General features: G+C 44.3%; 1 protein-coding gene and 9 non-coding genes across 10 annotated transcripts; all 10 read left to right on the top strand.

Moving 5' to 3' along the window:
- Nucleotides 1-320: 320 nt before the first annotated feature.
- LOC141325657 (uncharacterized) lies at nt 321-8,186 on the top strand. Its single transcript, XM_073834422.1, has 2 exons — nt 321-541; nt 6,261-8,186. Exons 1-2 carry the CDS (start codon nt 385-387, stop codon nt 6,974-6,976), a joined length of 873 nt encoding a protein of 290 aa, XP_073690523.1. The 5' UTR covers nt 321-384; the 3' UTR covers nt 6,977-8,186.
- Nucleotides 8,187-10,127: 1,941 nt separating this feature from the next.
- trnat-ugu (transfer RNA threonine (anticodon UGU)) lies at nt 10,128-10,201 on the top strand. The gene has a single exon. It is a non-coding gene; the product is annotated as a tRNA-Thr (tRNA).
- Nucleotides 10,202-10,621: 420 nt separating this feature from the next.
- On the top strand, nt 10,622-10,695 carry trnat-ugu (transfer RNA threonine (anticodon UGU)). Its single transcript has one exon. It is a non-coding gene; the product is annotated as a tRNA-Thr (tRNA).
- A 180-nt stretch (nt 10,696-10,875) lies between these two features.
- trnar-ucu (transfer RNA arginine (anticodon UCU)) lies at nt 10,876-10,965 on the top strand. The gene is given in 2 exon segments: nt 10,876-10,912; nt 10,930-10,965. It is a non-coding gene; the product is annotated as a tRNA-Arg (tRNA).
- Nucleotides 10,966-11,228: 263 nt separating this feature from the next.
- Nucleotides 11,229-11,302, top strand: trnat-agu (transfer RNA threonine (anticodon AGU)). The gene has a single exon. It is a non-coding gene; the product is annotated as a tRNA-Thr (tRNA).
- Nucleotides 11,303-11,723: 421 nt separating this feature from the next.
- Nucleotides 11,724-11,797, top strand: trnat-ugu (transfer RNA threonine (anticodon UGU)). The gene has a single exon. It is a non-coding gene; the product is annotated as a tRNA-Thr (tRNA).
- Nucleotides 11,798-12,672: 875 nt separating this feature from the next.
- Nucleotides 12,673-12,746, top strand: trnat-ugu (transfer RNA threonine (anticodon UGU)). Its single transcript has one exon. It is a non-coding gene; the product is annotated as a tRNA-Thr (tRNA).
- A 1,117-nt stretch (nt 12,747-13,863) lies between these two features.
- Nucleotides 13,864-13,937, top strand: trnat-agu (transfer RNA threonine (anticodon AGU)). The gene has a single exon. It is a non-coding gene; the product is annotated as a tRNA-Thr (tRNA).
- Nucleotides 13,938-14,358: 421 nt separating this feature from the next.
- Nucleotides 14,359-14,432, top strand: trnat-ugu (transfer RNA threonine (anticodon UGU)). The gene has a single exon. It is a non-coding gene; the product is annotated as a tRNA-Thr (tRNA).
- A 381-nt stretch (nt 14,433-14,813) lies between these two features.
- trnat-agu (transfer RNA threonine (anticodon AGU)) lies at nt 14,814-14,887 on the top strand. The gene has a single exon. It is a non-coding gene; the product is annotated as a tRNA-Thr (tRNA).
- The last annotated feature ends 306 nt before the right edge of the window (nt 14,888-15,193 follow it).

Below are 15,193 nucleotides of genomic sequence, written 5' to 3'. Positions count from 1 at the left end.
CGCGGACTACAAACGACAACAACAAACACAAACGAGTGAATCACAACCGAGAATGATTTCATGAAAGTGTAATATATTAGATATGATGTACAAATAATTGAATACCATATCTAAATCAAAAATAGCCTGCCAAAATATAAACCTTATGGGTAATTCGTCTTTTTTACATTTTTACAAATGTATATTTAAGTCTTTAACTCTCTGACTGTCTTACTAGTGCACTGACTACTGAACTAGGAGCTGATTGAGACGCACCCAGAGATTTAGTTTGCCTTGTTTGTTCTTTCTATTAATTATTCTCATCTTAAACAGGACAAAGTTTTCAAACACACAGAAAAACTCCTGGAGAATCAACAGAGATCCATGTGACACACTATTATAAAGATGGTGTTTATTAAAGAGGAGAGTGAAGACATGAAGATTGAAGAAACATTCAGAGTCAAACAAGAAGATAATGAGGAACAAACAAAGATGGAGTTTATTAAAGAGGAGAGTGAAGACATATTGAGAGTCAAACATGAAGATACTGATGAACAAACAGGTTAGTTGGTTTTTACATTTTTTATGTAACATTAAATCCGACATTTGCTTTTAATTTTAAAACAATTGATTTCTAGCACTTTGGTAAATATGCAAAAGTCTCTAAGAAAATAATACATTTTGCACAAAGCAAACCTTGAAATGTGAGTAATTGTATTTGGCGACTGCATGCTGTCTACAAACAGTGCTGTAAATATAAAGCAAGTCCGAGAATAAAAAAAAGCCCAAACACAAACAAGTTACATTTAGTTGTAATTATGTGAGGTGTGAGATTGTAATGTGTTAGTTGTACACTTCTATATCTTGTATATATAAAAATATAAATAAGGGAATAAGGGGGAAAGAGGAAGTAACAAAATATATATAATGAATAGATAAAGAGAAGAAATTAAGAAAATAATTCAAATACTATCAATACAATTAAGTAAATAAATATATGAGCGCTGTTCAGGAGCATTAGAGTGGAGCAGAAGGTCATATTTATAAAGAAAGGTACTGTATTTTACCATGAGAACAGTATAAACCAGTGGTTCTCAAACTGATGGAGGGGTACGTGAACAAAATGCTGAGCTTTGGCATTTGTTTAAGCAAAATGATACTTTTATTATAAAAACAGTTAAATGTGAGTAAATGGTCAAATGACATTAACTTACCTCATTTTTGCAGTGAAACCTGACTGGATCCACACCAGCAGCGTACGTATGATTGAACGCCCACAGAGTGCTGCTTTAGCAAATCATGCTGCTGTTCATTGTGTCTTTAAAGTAGATTTGTTGCACTTAATGGCATGAAGAACAAATGTTGACAGACTGTACAGAGCGACTGATTTAAGAAACTCTTCAATACAGAAACATACAGTGTGACTTACTGCTTTTCATCTTTAAAATATGAGCAAGAGTGCAATTTTCTCTGAATATTCAAATGATTTCAAATATTGATTTTATAAGTTAAACAAAAAGGTAATATTAAGTGAACATTTTACATTTTAAGCACTGCACTGTCAATATTGTCCGATTTTACATCAAAGCAATAATAGATCCAACGAAATCCACAAAAGAACTGGTGTGAGTCTCCAAGAAGCAGCATTTCATTAGTAAACAAATCTGCAGCTTTCAAATTTTTATTGCCATTTTCATTTTGTCTGCATGTAATGCCTGATAAAGCTACTAGTCTCGGATGTAGTGAGTTCTCTCAATCTGAGAGCTAAGGACTTTTCTCCATGAGCTCTGTGTGCAGTCATATCAGGTTCTTTGGCCTTTTCCCCCTTCCTTGTTAGTCTGCTCCTGTCTTTGAACTTGGCAGTGCTCTCTTCACTCTAGAGCAGGGAGGACTGAAGTCAGGAAACGAAATCCGGCCCTGGAGAGCCACCGTCCTACAGAATTCAGCTCCAACCCTAATTAAAACTCACCTGCCTGTAGCTTTCTAGTAACCCTTAAGACCTTGATTATGTTCTTCAGGTGTGTTTGATTAAGGGTTGAAGCAAAGCTCTGTGAGGCTGTGGCTCTCCAGGGCAGATGTTCGCCACCCTACTCTTGAGGGTCTCCAATTAGCACACCGCTCGCAAGGAAAACCTCTGGGGCCCCCTCTCATCTATGAGAATGAAGTCCTCTGCTCCATGGAGCTTTGTGAGGCAATCATACCAGGTGTCTTATGCTTCTGTATGCTTCTCCCAGGAGCTCCCATCATGTGACTGCCCTTATGACTTAGTTGGCAGTGCTATCCTAGCCCTAACTCAATTTAGAGGGTTGCCTATGATCATGTCGCTCCCAAGGTGAGCCTCTAAGTTCTCCTTTGATTTCTGAGAGTCCTCTGCTGTCTCATGTTCCGTGAGGCACCAAAAATTGTTAGTCCACTTTTGCCTCTCTTACGGTGTGTTCACACGGGGCGTAATCGTAAACGCTTCCCATTGATTTTGAATGGGTGACGTCAAGCTTTGCCGAAAAGAATTGTGGAAGTGTAAGCCAATCAGAATCGCTCAATGCAAATAAAGTGGCAGCCAATCACATTCATCCTGTTCAAGAGGAGCATTTCATTGGCTGATGCTGCTATGACCATAAAACGTCAGCCACGCCTTCCGTTAAGCGTTGACGCTCAGATCCTGTGTGAACACACCGTTAGGTGGCTTTTATGGTTGAGCACAGCAGTATTCCCTTCACTCTCAAGGGCCACCTATGAGTACGGAGTTCCCTTTTCATCTCTTAGAGTTGAGTCCTCTGTTCCCTGAATCTGGAGCTCAGGGGTGGACTGGGACAAAATTTCAGGCTGGGAAATCTCACACTCATCCAGGTCATCCCATACACCCACAACAATCTCTAAAACATGGACAACCCTATTTTTGTATGGTTATCACATAAAAAAGGTTTAAATCGTTAGACTATGTAACATGTAAAATAATTCAAAGTCCTTTTCTGAACTGCACCTTCACTTCCATTTTACTTTTCAGTCTCTCTATTTTGTCCTGATCTCTCACGTGACTTTAATACTCAAAATTCAGCAAACTATGGTTACTAAATAGCCTAAAAATTCAAATTAAAACAGTGGGGCAAATAATCATTTGATCCCCTGCTGATTTTTAGTAACAAAAGTATTTCACCCCTTAGAGAAACATGACTTGGTATTTGCTGGCAAAACCCTTTTTGGCAATCAAAGAGGTCAGATGTTTCTTGTAGTTGGCCATCAGGCTTGCAGATCCTCTCCAAGACATTGGGGTTTTAAGGCTGAAGTTTAGAAAGTTATACCTTCAGCTCCCTCCACTGATTTTCTATTAGATTAAGGTCTGGAGACTGGCTAGGACACTCCAGGACCTCAATGTGCTTCTTCTTGAGCCACTCATTTTTTGCCTTTGCTGTGTGTTTTGGGTCATTGTCATGCTGGAATCCCCATCCACAACCCTTTTTCCATAGTTCTCACCCAAGAATTGATGGTACATGACCCTGTCCAAGCTCCTTTGGATAAGGTGTTCTAGTTGTCCTGTCCCCTTAGCAGAAAAACACTCCTGAAGCATAATATTTTCACCTCCATGTTTAACTCCAAGGGTATTTTGGGATGCTAGAACAAAGCAGGTTATCATGCATACTTCTGGTTTAAATACCCAGGATGGTTTCTTTCATTATTTAGTTTTCTTTTATGACAGCATCTTTAGTAATCGATTCAATGTGGCAAATACCACAGATATGCTTATTTATGTTCAAGCTTATATAATTGTATTATTGCTTATGAATAAATTAACAAAGAATGGTGGAAATAATCGTAGGTATAACAATCTTTTTACTTGGATGAATGGATAATTTATTTGGTGTTATAGGGAAAGACTAAGAAAACTCCAAAACCTGACTTGAGATAAGATAACAAATCAATTTGGGTTAAAGTGGTTCCATAAATGACCATTTAAGGTCACACAATCTCACTAATGTGATCCTGGTTCAGAGCACAAATTCACCATACTTCACATCTCACTTAACTTTCAGTTGGTGTAAAAATATTGCCTGTTCTCTTTTAAAGGATATGTTCTGTGATGTGTTTGTTTGTTTTGCAGTAAGTTTTTGGGGTTTTTCCATTCAAAAGGTCATTGTAACAGACCAGTGGTTCCAACCATGTTCCTGGAGGCACCCAATACTGCATATTTTGCATCTCTCCTTTGTCTGACCATTTGTCATCCATTTTAGGTCTTGGTGCAGGGGTGCCCAACCCTGTGCCTAAAGATTTACCATCCTTCAAATTTTAGCTCCAACCCAGATCAAACACACCTGAACCAGTAAATTAATCACTTAATTGGAGAAACATGAAAAACATGCAGTGTTTAGGGGCCTCCAGGAACGTGGTTGGGACTCGCCGTAACAGCCCATTTTTATGATTGGCTAACATCATTTCCCATTAATAAAAACTCAGAAAGAATTATTGTGTGATAAAATGTTCAACTGATGGTTGAGTTGGGAGTCTGTCCATTTTCCTAGCCTTTCTTATATTTGTTGCATTTGATCAACCTAGAAGCAGACCACGCACTGCTCGTAGGGCACCTAGTGCCTGGGGGGGCACCAAAAAATCTGGGTCGTGAAATATCATCACGACCGGCTACTAGTATAAATAACAAATAAAATATGTCTAAAGCATGTTGGTATACAAAAGCAATATAAAGGTAAAATAGGCCTAGACCAAATTAGCAGAGAAAAGATTATCTCCTGTGCGGCCCTCTCTCCAGTCTCCCTCTGGTGCCCCCCTTCTCCACCAGTGATGCGCGGGTTGATCCAAAATGAGCGGGTGCCTGCGGTTACCCGCGGTTATGAGTCATCCAGAAATATTTCTAATGATATTCGGGTCGCGGTCGGTTGGGTTGAAATAAAGATGCCAATTAAACCTTTGTAATTCATATTGTAGGCACAATTTTCTTTGAAATACACAGACCTACACAGACAATACATGCACTATTGGCTGAATAATATTTACCTTTTGAATGTTAAGCGTTATTAACTGTTGAATAAATGCTGAGGAGGAACAAAATGCCCGATTTCCAACACGTTGAACTGAGCAATGCCATTGTACCATTTTAATAGGCTACTTTTAAACGCAAATAGCTCAGTAATGTCCGTTTTATGTATTTTCTGAGAGGTGTGGGATTTTTGTTGGGAAAGTCGTGTGAGAGAGACGCACACTTCGATTAGACTGGATAAACACATGCAGCATCTTAATTGTTAAGAAATGGTATTCCTAATAAATGTCCCGAATATTGTGATTATGTCCAATGCTTCTCTTTCTTTTTGGAATTATTAGACACATTTCACTGTCTTTTCAAATTCCTAGGTCTGTTTAATTTCCTTATAAATTTTTTTTTTAATTTTTTAAAAATTTTTTAAACATTTATTCAAGCAATAGGCTAATACATAAATTATCTCAAATATATGCTTGTTTAAAACCAGGGATTAAAAACGAATTCAAAGGATATTTTTCTTTACATTTCCAGAGAGCGAAATGAACGAAATTAAACATTACTTAATAAATTCAAAGCACTATAAATTTGTTTAATACAACTATTAATATATATAAAATAATATTATTTTGTCATATTCGTGATTCCTGAATTTATATATGAAAACTTCGTTTTGAAGTGCATTCGTTATGTTTGTATAAGAACATTCGTTAACCTAGCCTATTAATTTGATATAATATTCTTGATAATTTTTAGAAGTTAAAAGTTAAGAAAAAAGGAATTAGCTTGTAGTCTATATATATTTATGGCTATAGGCTAATCTTTTTCTTAACTTTTATTACACTGTAGATCGAAATAAAATAATCCTTGATCATATTTAACATCGGAGAATCACTGACATAATTTAGAGTACTTCGAAAACGAAACTATTTAAGACAAAGTCTATATATATAGACAAAATAAATCACAACACGAACAATCTGTATTTTTCTTGTAATCAAGAACATTTCTTTTGACAAAATTGGCTAATTAATGCCGAAGCAACCACCAAGCATTTGTGCTTAGGGCACCCAAATGGCTAGCGCCGGCCCTGCCTAGGAGACATTAAAAAAATGGTACACCATAGTGTAGCTTAGTGCAGCTAGCTTAAACTCCATAGATCACCAGACCATGATCAGGTTTGGACACCATGATATGAGATCTAGCATACATGCATTACAAATCTACATGATTGGTGTTACCTGCTTTGTGTCATTAAACTGGGGTAAACTTTTATATCTTTGTTTTCCCACCTTAGGTCCAACAGCACTGAAAGAGGAGAGGGGAGAACTGAATGAAACTGAAGAGAAAGTTCAGTTTGAGATTCTTAATGTTTTCATAACTGGAAAAAAATCATTTTGTTCCTTACAGTCAGAAAATACATCTACCCAAAAAAGAGCTCAAAAGGCAAGAACTAGGAGTTTTTTCACTTGCTTTCAGTGTGGAAAGAGTTTCAATGAACAAGGAGAATTTAAAGTCCACATGAAAATTCACACTGGAGAGAGGCGTTTCATCTGCCAACAGTGTGGAAAGAGTTTCACTCGAAAAGGACACCTTAAAGACCACATGAAAATTCACACTGGAGAGAAGCCTTTCATCTGCCAACAGTGTGGAAAGAGTTTCAGTCAAAATACAAACCTTAAAGTCCATATGAAAATTCACACAGGAGAAAAGTCTTTCATCTGCCAACAGTGTGGAAAGAGTTTCATTCAAAAAGCATCCCTTAAAGTCCACATGGAAATTCACACAGGAGAGAGGCGTTTCATCTGCCAACAGTGTGGAAAGAGTTTCTCTTGTAAAGGATACCTTAATATTCACATGAGAATTCACACTGGAGAGAAGCCTTACACATGCAAACAGTGTGGAAAGAGTTTCAGTCAACAAGGACACCTTTACAACCACGTGAAGATCCACAATAGAGAGAAGGCTGACAGATCCCCTCAGTGTGGAAAGAGTTTCAACCAAAATGTATAAAAATTCTGATTGGTTGAGCTACATCTGAAGCTGTTGTAAATTACTCTACAAACTGTCATTATATGTTGCCTATGTGTTGCTCGGAAGAAAAAAACAATGTAGGGTCAGGACCAATCAGACACACACTGCCAGACCAGATAATCTTTACAACTCTAAAGTATGTAGAGAGAATTTAAATAATTCCAACTAATACTCAAAAAAAAAAAAAAAAAAAAAAAAAAGGGACACATACTGCCATAGGAACTGACTTCTATTAATTCTTTGAAAAAAACTTTCTGTAAATGAACACGCATATCCTTAGATCATTGTGTATGTTATTACTGTTTCTTTAGTATTGTGTAATGTTTTTATTAATGTGTTATGATTTGGTCTCCTTGAATTTGTATTTTGATGATCTAAAACATAGTTTATGTTATCTTTTGATACCTATGCAACATATTAGTGTTTTAAGAAACCTTAGTAGTTTTTGCATTAACAACCAATCCCAATACCATTCTCACAAAGAGTTGTAAACTTTCCCTCCAAGAAGATAAAGGCTTCACACAGTGACTTGCCTCAGTTCTCCAGGCTTTTCTCGGTTCTTTTAGTCCCATGTCTCATCACCTTTCCATCTTCTGGTTGATAAGTCCCAGAGCCGATGCTTCTGCGCCTGGCAGGCCTTGAACTCCTAGGAAGATGAGATAGAACTCTCCAGAACCCTAAGCCTGTGCCAGGCCCTGCAGCCTTGTCTTTTCATTCCCCAAAGATCACAGGATTTCAGCTGGGTCTCTCTCTCTCTCTCTCAGCTCATCATTCTTCTTCACTTTTCACGTTGGAAGAAACTCCCAATCACCTCAGAGTCAGGACAACTTTGGAATTCATCGCTCTTCAAACATGGAAAAACGTGATCCCAAGTCCAAAACCTTGAAACCATTAAGACTTTCATCCGAGACTGCATCAAAACGCTCGTCAACGACCAAGGAAATACAAGTATCATACATTTAACTAGAGGTTTAGTTAAATTTGTAAACCCCGTTGTAAAATGACACTGATGGTTTCATTTAGTTGGCTAACTGACTCTTTTCATAGTCATTTTTCTTGTTTCTCTAATGTCTCAATTTATCCAATCTGACTTGCCCTTCCTCTATGTATGAGTGATTGTATGTTTGTTTGTTTGTTTAGATTAGTCATGGGTTAGTCCTTAATTAATAAAACTCTTGTGCACAAATTACATGAGTCTCTGATTCTGCCTTGTAGATTAATGTCCCTTTCCGATTCTGATCAAGCTACATGCTCTAATACATTATCAGAATCAGAATGAGCTTTATTGCCAGGTATGTTTACACATACTATGAATTTGTTTTAGTGACAGCAGTTCAACAGTGCACCTGAGTGACAGTGAAAAGACAAGACATAGATTATTAAAAAAGAACAATATACAAGTACACAAGACAAAGTGAAAAATAGCAAAAACACAATATACAGAATATGCCATTACTATGTACAGGTATAGTAGGTGCAAATTTGGATGTAAGTAGGTATGGTGTTAAATACTGAATAGATTAATGAAGTGTACAATAGTGCTGCATGTTTCACGTTTACTGACAAGTGTTCATGAGATGGATTGCCTGGGGAAAGAAACTGTTCCGGTGTCTGGTCATCTTGGTGGTCAGATCTCTGTAGCACCAACTAGATGGTAACAGTGAGTGAGTGTGCTGGATGTGAGGGGTCCAGAGTGATTTTGCCAGCCCTTTTGCACACTCTGGATAAGTAGAGATCTTGAAGGGTAGGAAGGGTTATACCAATTATTCACTCAGCAGTCTGGACTATGCGATGTAGTCTTCTGAGATCGGAATTGGTAGCTGAACTTAACCAGACAGTAATTGAAGTGCAGAGGACGGATTCAACGATGGCAGAGTAGAACTATTTCAGCAGTTCCTGTGGCAGGTTGAGCTTCCTCAGCTGGCGGAGGAAGTACAGTCCCTGCTGGGCCTTTTTCACAATGGAGTCTATGTGAATGTCTCACTTCAGGTCCTGGGAGATGGTGTTGCATAGGAACCTGAATGACTCCACTGTGTTGACAGTGCTGTTCATGATGGTGAGTAGGGGAGAGCAGGGGGGTTTCTCATGAAGTCAACTATCATCTCCACAGTCTTGAGCGTGTTGAGCTCCAGGTTGTTATGACTGCACCAGACAGCCAGCTCTTTAAAGCTGTCCAGCGCCCAGTCAGCCAACCCCTGGCCTCTTCTCTGGAAGCCTGGATCGTCTGAGTCGCCTTCCCGTAGGGCGAACGTGCTTCCAGGCTAGTCTAGTAAACAGGAGATCCTGCGTTTCGAATCCCAGCGATGCCTTTGGTTGCGCACCACAATACAGCCGAGCTCGTGCTTTACCAAAAAACGGACAGCGAATGGCGACACAGAGGAGCTTGTGGACAGCGGGAGGTTTCTCTTGCAACACTACCCTCTCACCTGCTTTTGGAGGATAGCATCGCAGCGGTGCCTTTCCACCGGTGGCTGTCTCTGGCCTCGCTGTTGAATGGGGACCCCAGCGACGCTCTGTTTTTGAACCGTGCAAAGACCTGAGGACTTGTCTTTCTGCCCACCCAGCGATCCTGGGTTCGAATCCCAGTGGTGCCTTTGGTTGCGCGCCACAATACAGCCGAGCTTGTGCTTTACCAAAAAACGGACGGCGAATGGGGACACAGAGGAGCTTGTGGACCGCGGGAGGTTTCTCTTGCAACACTACCCTCTCACCTGCTTTTGCAGGATAGCATCCCAGGCTATCGAGTCTCACCGAGGAGGCGCCGTGGCTTAGTTGGTTAAAGCTGCTCTGTAGTACACAGGAGATCCTAGGTTCGAATTCCAACGGTGCCTGGGGTGGCGCTCCAGTCCATTAAGCGTGCCTCCACTGTGCACAGACCTGAGGACCTGTCTTTCTGCGCACGCAACAGGATGTTTGAAGTGTTGATTCATGCATCCTCTAAGTCACTGCCAGATGAGGTCATTCAAAGGTTGTGGGTTCAAGTCTCACCAGAGTCGTGGCTTTCTGGTAGCTCTCATACTGTGGAGTTTTGCCCTCAGGCAGTAGAAATTTGTATACATTTTCTTTTAGCATCCGCCTCTGGATGTTTTAACCCTCTGAGTCACTCTCCCGATAACCCTGCTTGCGGTTTGGCGCCGTCGCTTAGTTGGTTAAAGCACCTGTCTTGTAAACAGGAGGTCCTGGGTTCAAATCCCAGTTGTTCCTTGGGCGGGATTCCAGCCCAGCAAGCGCAATTTTTTCCGAAAGCATCCCGCAAGCAGGGGCAGCGAGTGGTTAATTTTGCTAACCGCCCCGACTCAGTTGTCGGCAAACGCCTTAAAGCTGTCCAGCGCCCAGTCAGCCAACCCCTGGCCTCTTCTCTGGAAGCCTGGATCGTCTAAGTCGCCTTCCCGTAGGGCGAACGTGCTTCCAGGCTAGTCTAGTAAACAGGAGATACTGCGTTTCGAATCCCAGCGATGCCTTTGGTTGCGCACCACAATACAGCCGAGCTCGTGCTTTACCAAAAAACGGACGGCGAATGGCGACACAGAGGAGCTTGTGGACCGCGGGAGGTTTCTCTTGCAACACTACCCTCTCACCTGCTTTTGGAGGATAGCATCGCAGGTTAACGGGTCCCACCGAGGAGGCGCCGTGGCTTAGCTGGTCAAAGCGCCTGTCTTGTAAACAGGAGATCCTGGGTTCGAATCCCAGCGGTGCCTTTCCACCGGTGGCTGTCTCTGGCCTCGCTGTTGAATGGGGACCCCGGCGACGCTGTGTTTTTGAACCGTGCAAAGACCTGAGGACCTGTCTTTCTGCCCACACAGCGTGCCACTCGGTTGAGCTGGACGGGCACAAATCTTTAAGAAAAGCCCTCAGTGGCCCAGCCTGGCATACCGACAGGCTCTGTGGCGCAATGGATAGCGCATTGGACTTCTAGACTGCCAGATGAGGCCATTCAAAGGTTGTGGGTTCGAGTCCCACCAGAGTCGTCCTTTTTGGCATTTTGTTAAGCCCGTACTGCGCAGTGTTGCTCTCGGACAGCAGAAACCATTTTGAGGCCTCCTGTTCTCAGCGTACAATGATTTAAAAAAAAAAAATGTCAATCATATTTAAAAGGTAGCAAAACATGCCCAAGATCCAATTCAGTGAGGTATGGCAATCACTGTCTTGCATCAAGTGAAGGCAGCAGGACGTTCGAAGTGTTGATTCATGAATCCTCTAAGCCGCCCTCCCCTCGCCTAGCATGCGGGGTGGCGCCGTGGCTTAGTTGGTTAAAGCGCCTGTCTAGTAAACAGGAGATCCTGGGTTCAAATCCCAGCGGTGCCTTAGGCGGGGTTCCAGCCCAGCAAGCGCAAGCTTTTCCGAAAGCGACCCGCAAGCAGGGGCAGCGAGTGGTTAATTTTGCTAACCGACCCCGACACAGTTGTCGGCAAACGCCTTAAAGCTGTCCAGCGCCCAGTCAGCCAACCCCTGGCCTCTTCTCTGGAAGCCTGGATCGTCTGAGTCGCCTTCCCGTAGGGCGAACGTGCTTCCAGGCTAGCCTAGTAAACAGGAGATCCTGCGTTTCGAATCCCAGCGATGCCTTTGGTTGCGCACCACAATACAGCCGAGCTCGTGCTTTACCAAAAAACGGACGGCGAATGGCGACACAGAGGAGCTTATGGACCGCGGGAGGTTTCTCTTGCAACACTACCCTCTCACCTGCTTTTGGAGGATAGCATCGCAGGCTAACGGGTCCCACCGAGGAGGCGCCGTGGCTTAGCTGGTCAAAGCGCCTGTCTTGTAAACAGGAGATCCTGGGTTCGTATCCCAGCGGTGCCTTTCCACCGGTGGCTGTCTCTGGCCTCGCTGTTGAATGGGGACCCCGGCGACGCTCTGTTTTTGAACCGTGCAAAGACCTGAGGACTTGTCTTTCTGCCCACACAGCGTGCCACTCGGTTGAGCTGGACGGGCACAAATCTTTAAGAAAAGCCCTCAGTGGCCCAGCCTGGCATAAACCATTTTGAGGCCTCCTGTTCTCAGCGTACATTGATTTAAAAAAAAAAATGTCAATCATATTTAAAAGGTAGCAAAACATGCCCAAGATCCAATTCAGTGAGGTATGGCAATCACTGTCTTGCATCAAGTGAAGGCAGCAGGACGTTCGAAGTGTTGATTCATGAATCCTCTAAGCCGCCCTCCCCTCGCCTAGCATGCGGGGTGGCGCCGTGGCTTAGTTGGTTAAAGCGCCTGTCTAGTAAACAGGAGATCCTGGAGTCAAATCCCAGCGGTGCCTTGGGCGGGGTTCCAGCCCAGCAAGCGCAAGCTTTTCCGAAAGCGACCCGCAAGCAGGGGCAGCGAGTGGTTAATTTTGCTAACCGACCCCGACACAGTTGTCGGCAAACGCCTTAAAGCTGTCCAGCGCCCAGTCAGCCAACCCCTGGCCTCTTCTCTGGAAGCCTGGATCGTCTGAGTCGCCTTCCCGTAGGGCGAACGTGCTTCCAGGCTAGCCTAGTAAACAGGAGATCCTGCGTTTCGAAACCCAGCGATGCCTTTGGTTGCGCACCACAATACAGCCGAGCTCATGCTTTACCAAAAAACGGACGGCGAATGGCGACACAGAGGAGCTTGTGGACCGCGGGAGGTTTCTCTTGCAACACTACCCTCTCACCTGCTTTTGGAGGATAGCATCGCAGGCTAACGGGTCCCACCGAGGAGGCGCCGTGGCTTAGCTGGTCAAAGCGCCTGTCTTGTAAACAGGAGATCCTGGGTTCGAATCCCAGCGGTGCCTTTCCACCGGTGGCTGTCTCTGGCCTCGCTGTTGAATGGGGACCCCGGCGACGCTCTGTTTTTGAACCGTGCAAAGACCTGAGGACCTGTCTTTCTGCCCACACAGCGTGCCACTCGGTTGAGCTGGACGGGCACAAATCTTTAAGAAAAGCCCTCAGTGGCCCAGCCTGGCATAAACCATTTTGAGGCCTCCTGTTCTCAGCGTACATTGATTTAAAAAAAAAAAATGTCAATCATATTTAAAAGGTAGCAAAACATGCCCAAGATCCAATTCAGTGAGGTATGGCAATCATTGTCTTGCATCAAGTGAAGGCAGCAGGACGTTCGAAGTGTTGATTCATGAATCGTCTAAGCCGCCCTCCCCTCGCCTAGCATGCGGGGTGGCGCCGTGGCTTAGTTGGTTAAAGCGCCTATCTAGTAAACAGGAGATCCTGCGTTTCGAATCCCAGCGATGCCTTTGGTTGCGCACCACAATACAGCCGAGCTCGTGCTTTACCAAAAAATGGACGGCGAATGGCGACATAGAGGAGCTTGTGGACCACGGGAGGTTTCTCTTGCAACACTATCCTCTCACCTGCGTTTGTAGGATAGCATCCCAGGCTATCGAGTCTCACAGAGGAGGCGCCGTGGCTTAGTTGGTTAAAGCTCCTCTGTAGTACACAGGAGATCTTATGTTCAAATCCCAACGGTGCCTGGGGTGGCGCTCCAGTCCAGTAAACGTGCCTCCACTGTGCACAGACCTGAAGACCTGTCTTTCTGTGCACGCAACAGGATGTTTGAAGTGTTGATTCATGCATCCTCTAAGTCACTGCCAGATGAGGTCATTCAATGGTTTTGGGTTCAAGTCTCACCAGAGTCGTGGCTTTCTGGTAGCTCTCATACTGTGGAGTTTTGCCCTCAGACAGTAGAAATTTGTAGACATTTTCTTTTAGCATCCGCCTCTGGATGTTTTAACCCTCTGAGTCACTCTCCCGATAACCCTGCTGTTACGGTTTGGCGCCGTCGCTTAGTTGGTTAACGCACCTGTCTCGTAAACAGGAGATCCTGGGCAGCAGGACGTTCGAAGTGTTGATTCATGAATCCTCTAAGCCGCCCTCCCCTCGCCTAGCATGCGGGGTGGCGCCGTGGCTTAGTTGGTTAAAGCGCCTGTCTAGTAAACGGGAGGTCCTGGGTTCAAATCCCAGCGGTGCCTTGGGTGGGGTTCCAGCCCAGCAAGCGCAAGCTTTTCTGAAAGCGACCTGCAAGCAGGGGCAGAGAGTGGTTAATTTTGCTAACCGACTCCGACTCAGTTGTCGGCAAACGCCTTAAAGCTGTCCAGCGCCCAGTCAGCCAACCCCTGGCCTCTTCTCTGGAAGCCTGGATCGTCTGAGTCGCCTTCCCGTAGGGCGAACGTGCTTCCAGGCTAGCCTAGTAAACAGGAGATCCTGCGTTTCGAATCCCAGCAATGCCTTTGGTTGCGCACCACAATACAGCCGAGCTCGTGCTTTACCAAAAAACGGACGGCGAATGGCGACATAGAGGAGCTTGTGGACCGTGGGAGGTTTCTCTTGCAACACTACCCTCTCACCTGCTTTTGGAGGATAGCATCGCAGGCTAACGGGTCCCACCGAGGAGGCGCCGTGGCTTAGCTGGTCAAAGCGCCTATCTTGTAAACAGGAGATCCTGGGTTCGAATCCCAGCGGTGCCTTTCCACCGGTGGCTGTCTCTGGCCTCGCGTTTGAATGGGGACCCCGGCGACGCTCTGTTTTTGAACCGTGCAAAGACCTGAGGACCTGTCTTTCTGCCCACACAGCGTGCCACTCGGTTGAGCTGGACGGGCACAAATCTTTAAGAAAAGCCCTCAGTGGCCCAGCCTGGCATAAACCATTTTGAGGCCTCCTGTTCTCAGCGTATATTGATTTAAAAAAAAAAAATGTCAATCATATTTAAAAGGTAGCAAAACATGCCCAAGATCCAATTCAGTGAGGTATGGCAATCACTGTCTTGCATCAAGTGAAGGCAGCAGGACGTTCGAAGTGTTGATTCATGAATCCTCTAAGCCGCCCTCCCCTCGCCTAGCATTCGGGGTGGCGCCGTGGCTTAGTTGGTTAAAGCGCCTGTCTAGTAAACAGGAGATCCTGGGTTCGAATCCCAGCGGTGCCTTTGGTTGCGTGACGAGCTCGTGCTTTACCCAAAAACGGACGGTGACACAGAGGAGCTCGAGGACAGCGGGTGGTATCACTTGCTGCACTACCCTCTCACCTGCTTTTGGAGGATAGCATCCCAGGCTATCGAGTCCCACTGAGGAGGCGCCGTGGCTTAGTTGGTTAAAGCTCCTCTCTAGTACACAGGAGATCCTGGGTTCGAATCCCAACGGTGCCTTGGGTGGCGCTCCAGTCCCGTAAGCGTGCCTCCACTGTGCACAGACCTGAGGACCTGTCTTTCTGCCCACGCAACAGGATGTTTGAA

This window comes from Garra rufa, chromosome 2 (genome assembly GCF_049309525.1).
Source record: "Garra rufa chromosome 2, GarRuf1.0, whole genome shotgun sequence".
NCBI lineage: Eukaryota > Metazoa > Chordata > Actinopteri > Cypriniformes > Cyprinidae > Garra > Garra rufa.
The sequence above is the reverse complement of the archived record's forward strand: the minus strand, read 5'-3'. Positions and strand labels throughout refer to the sequence as shown.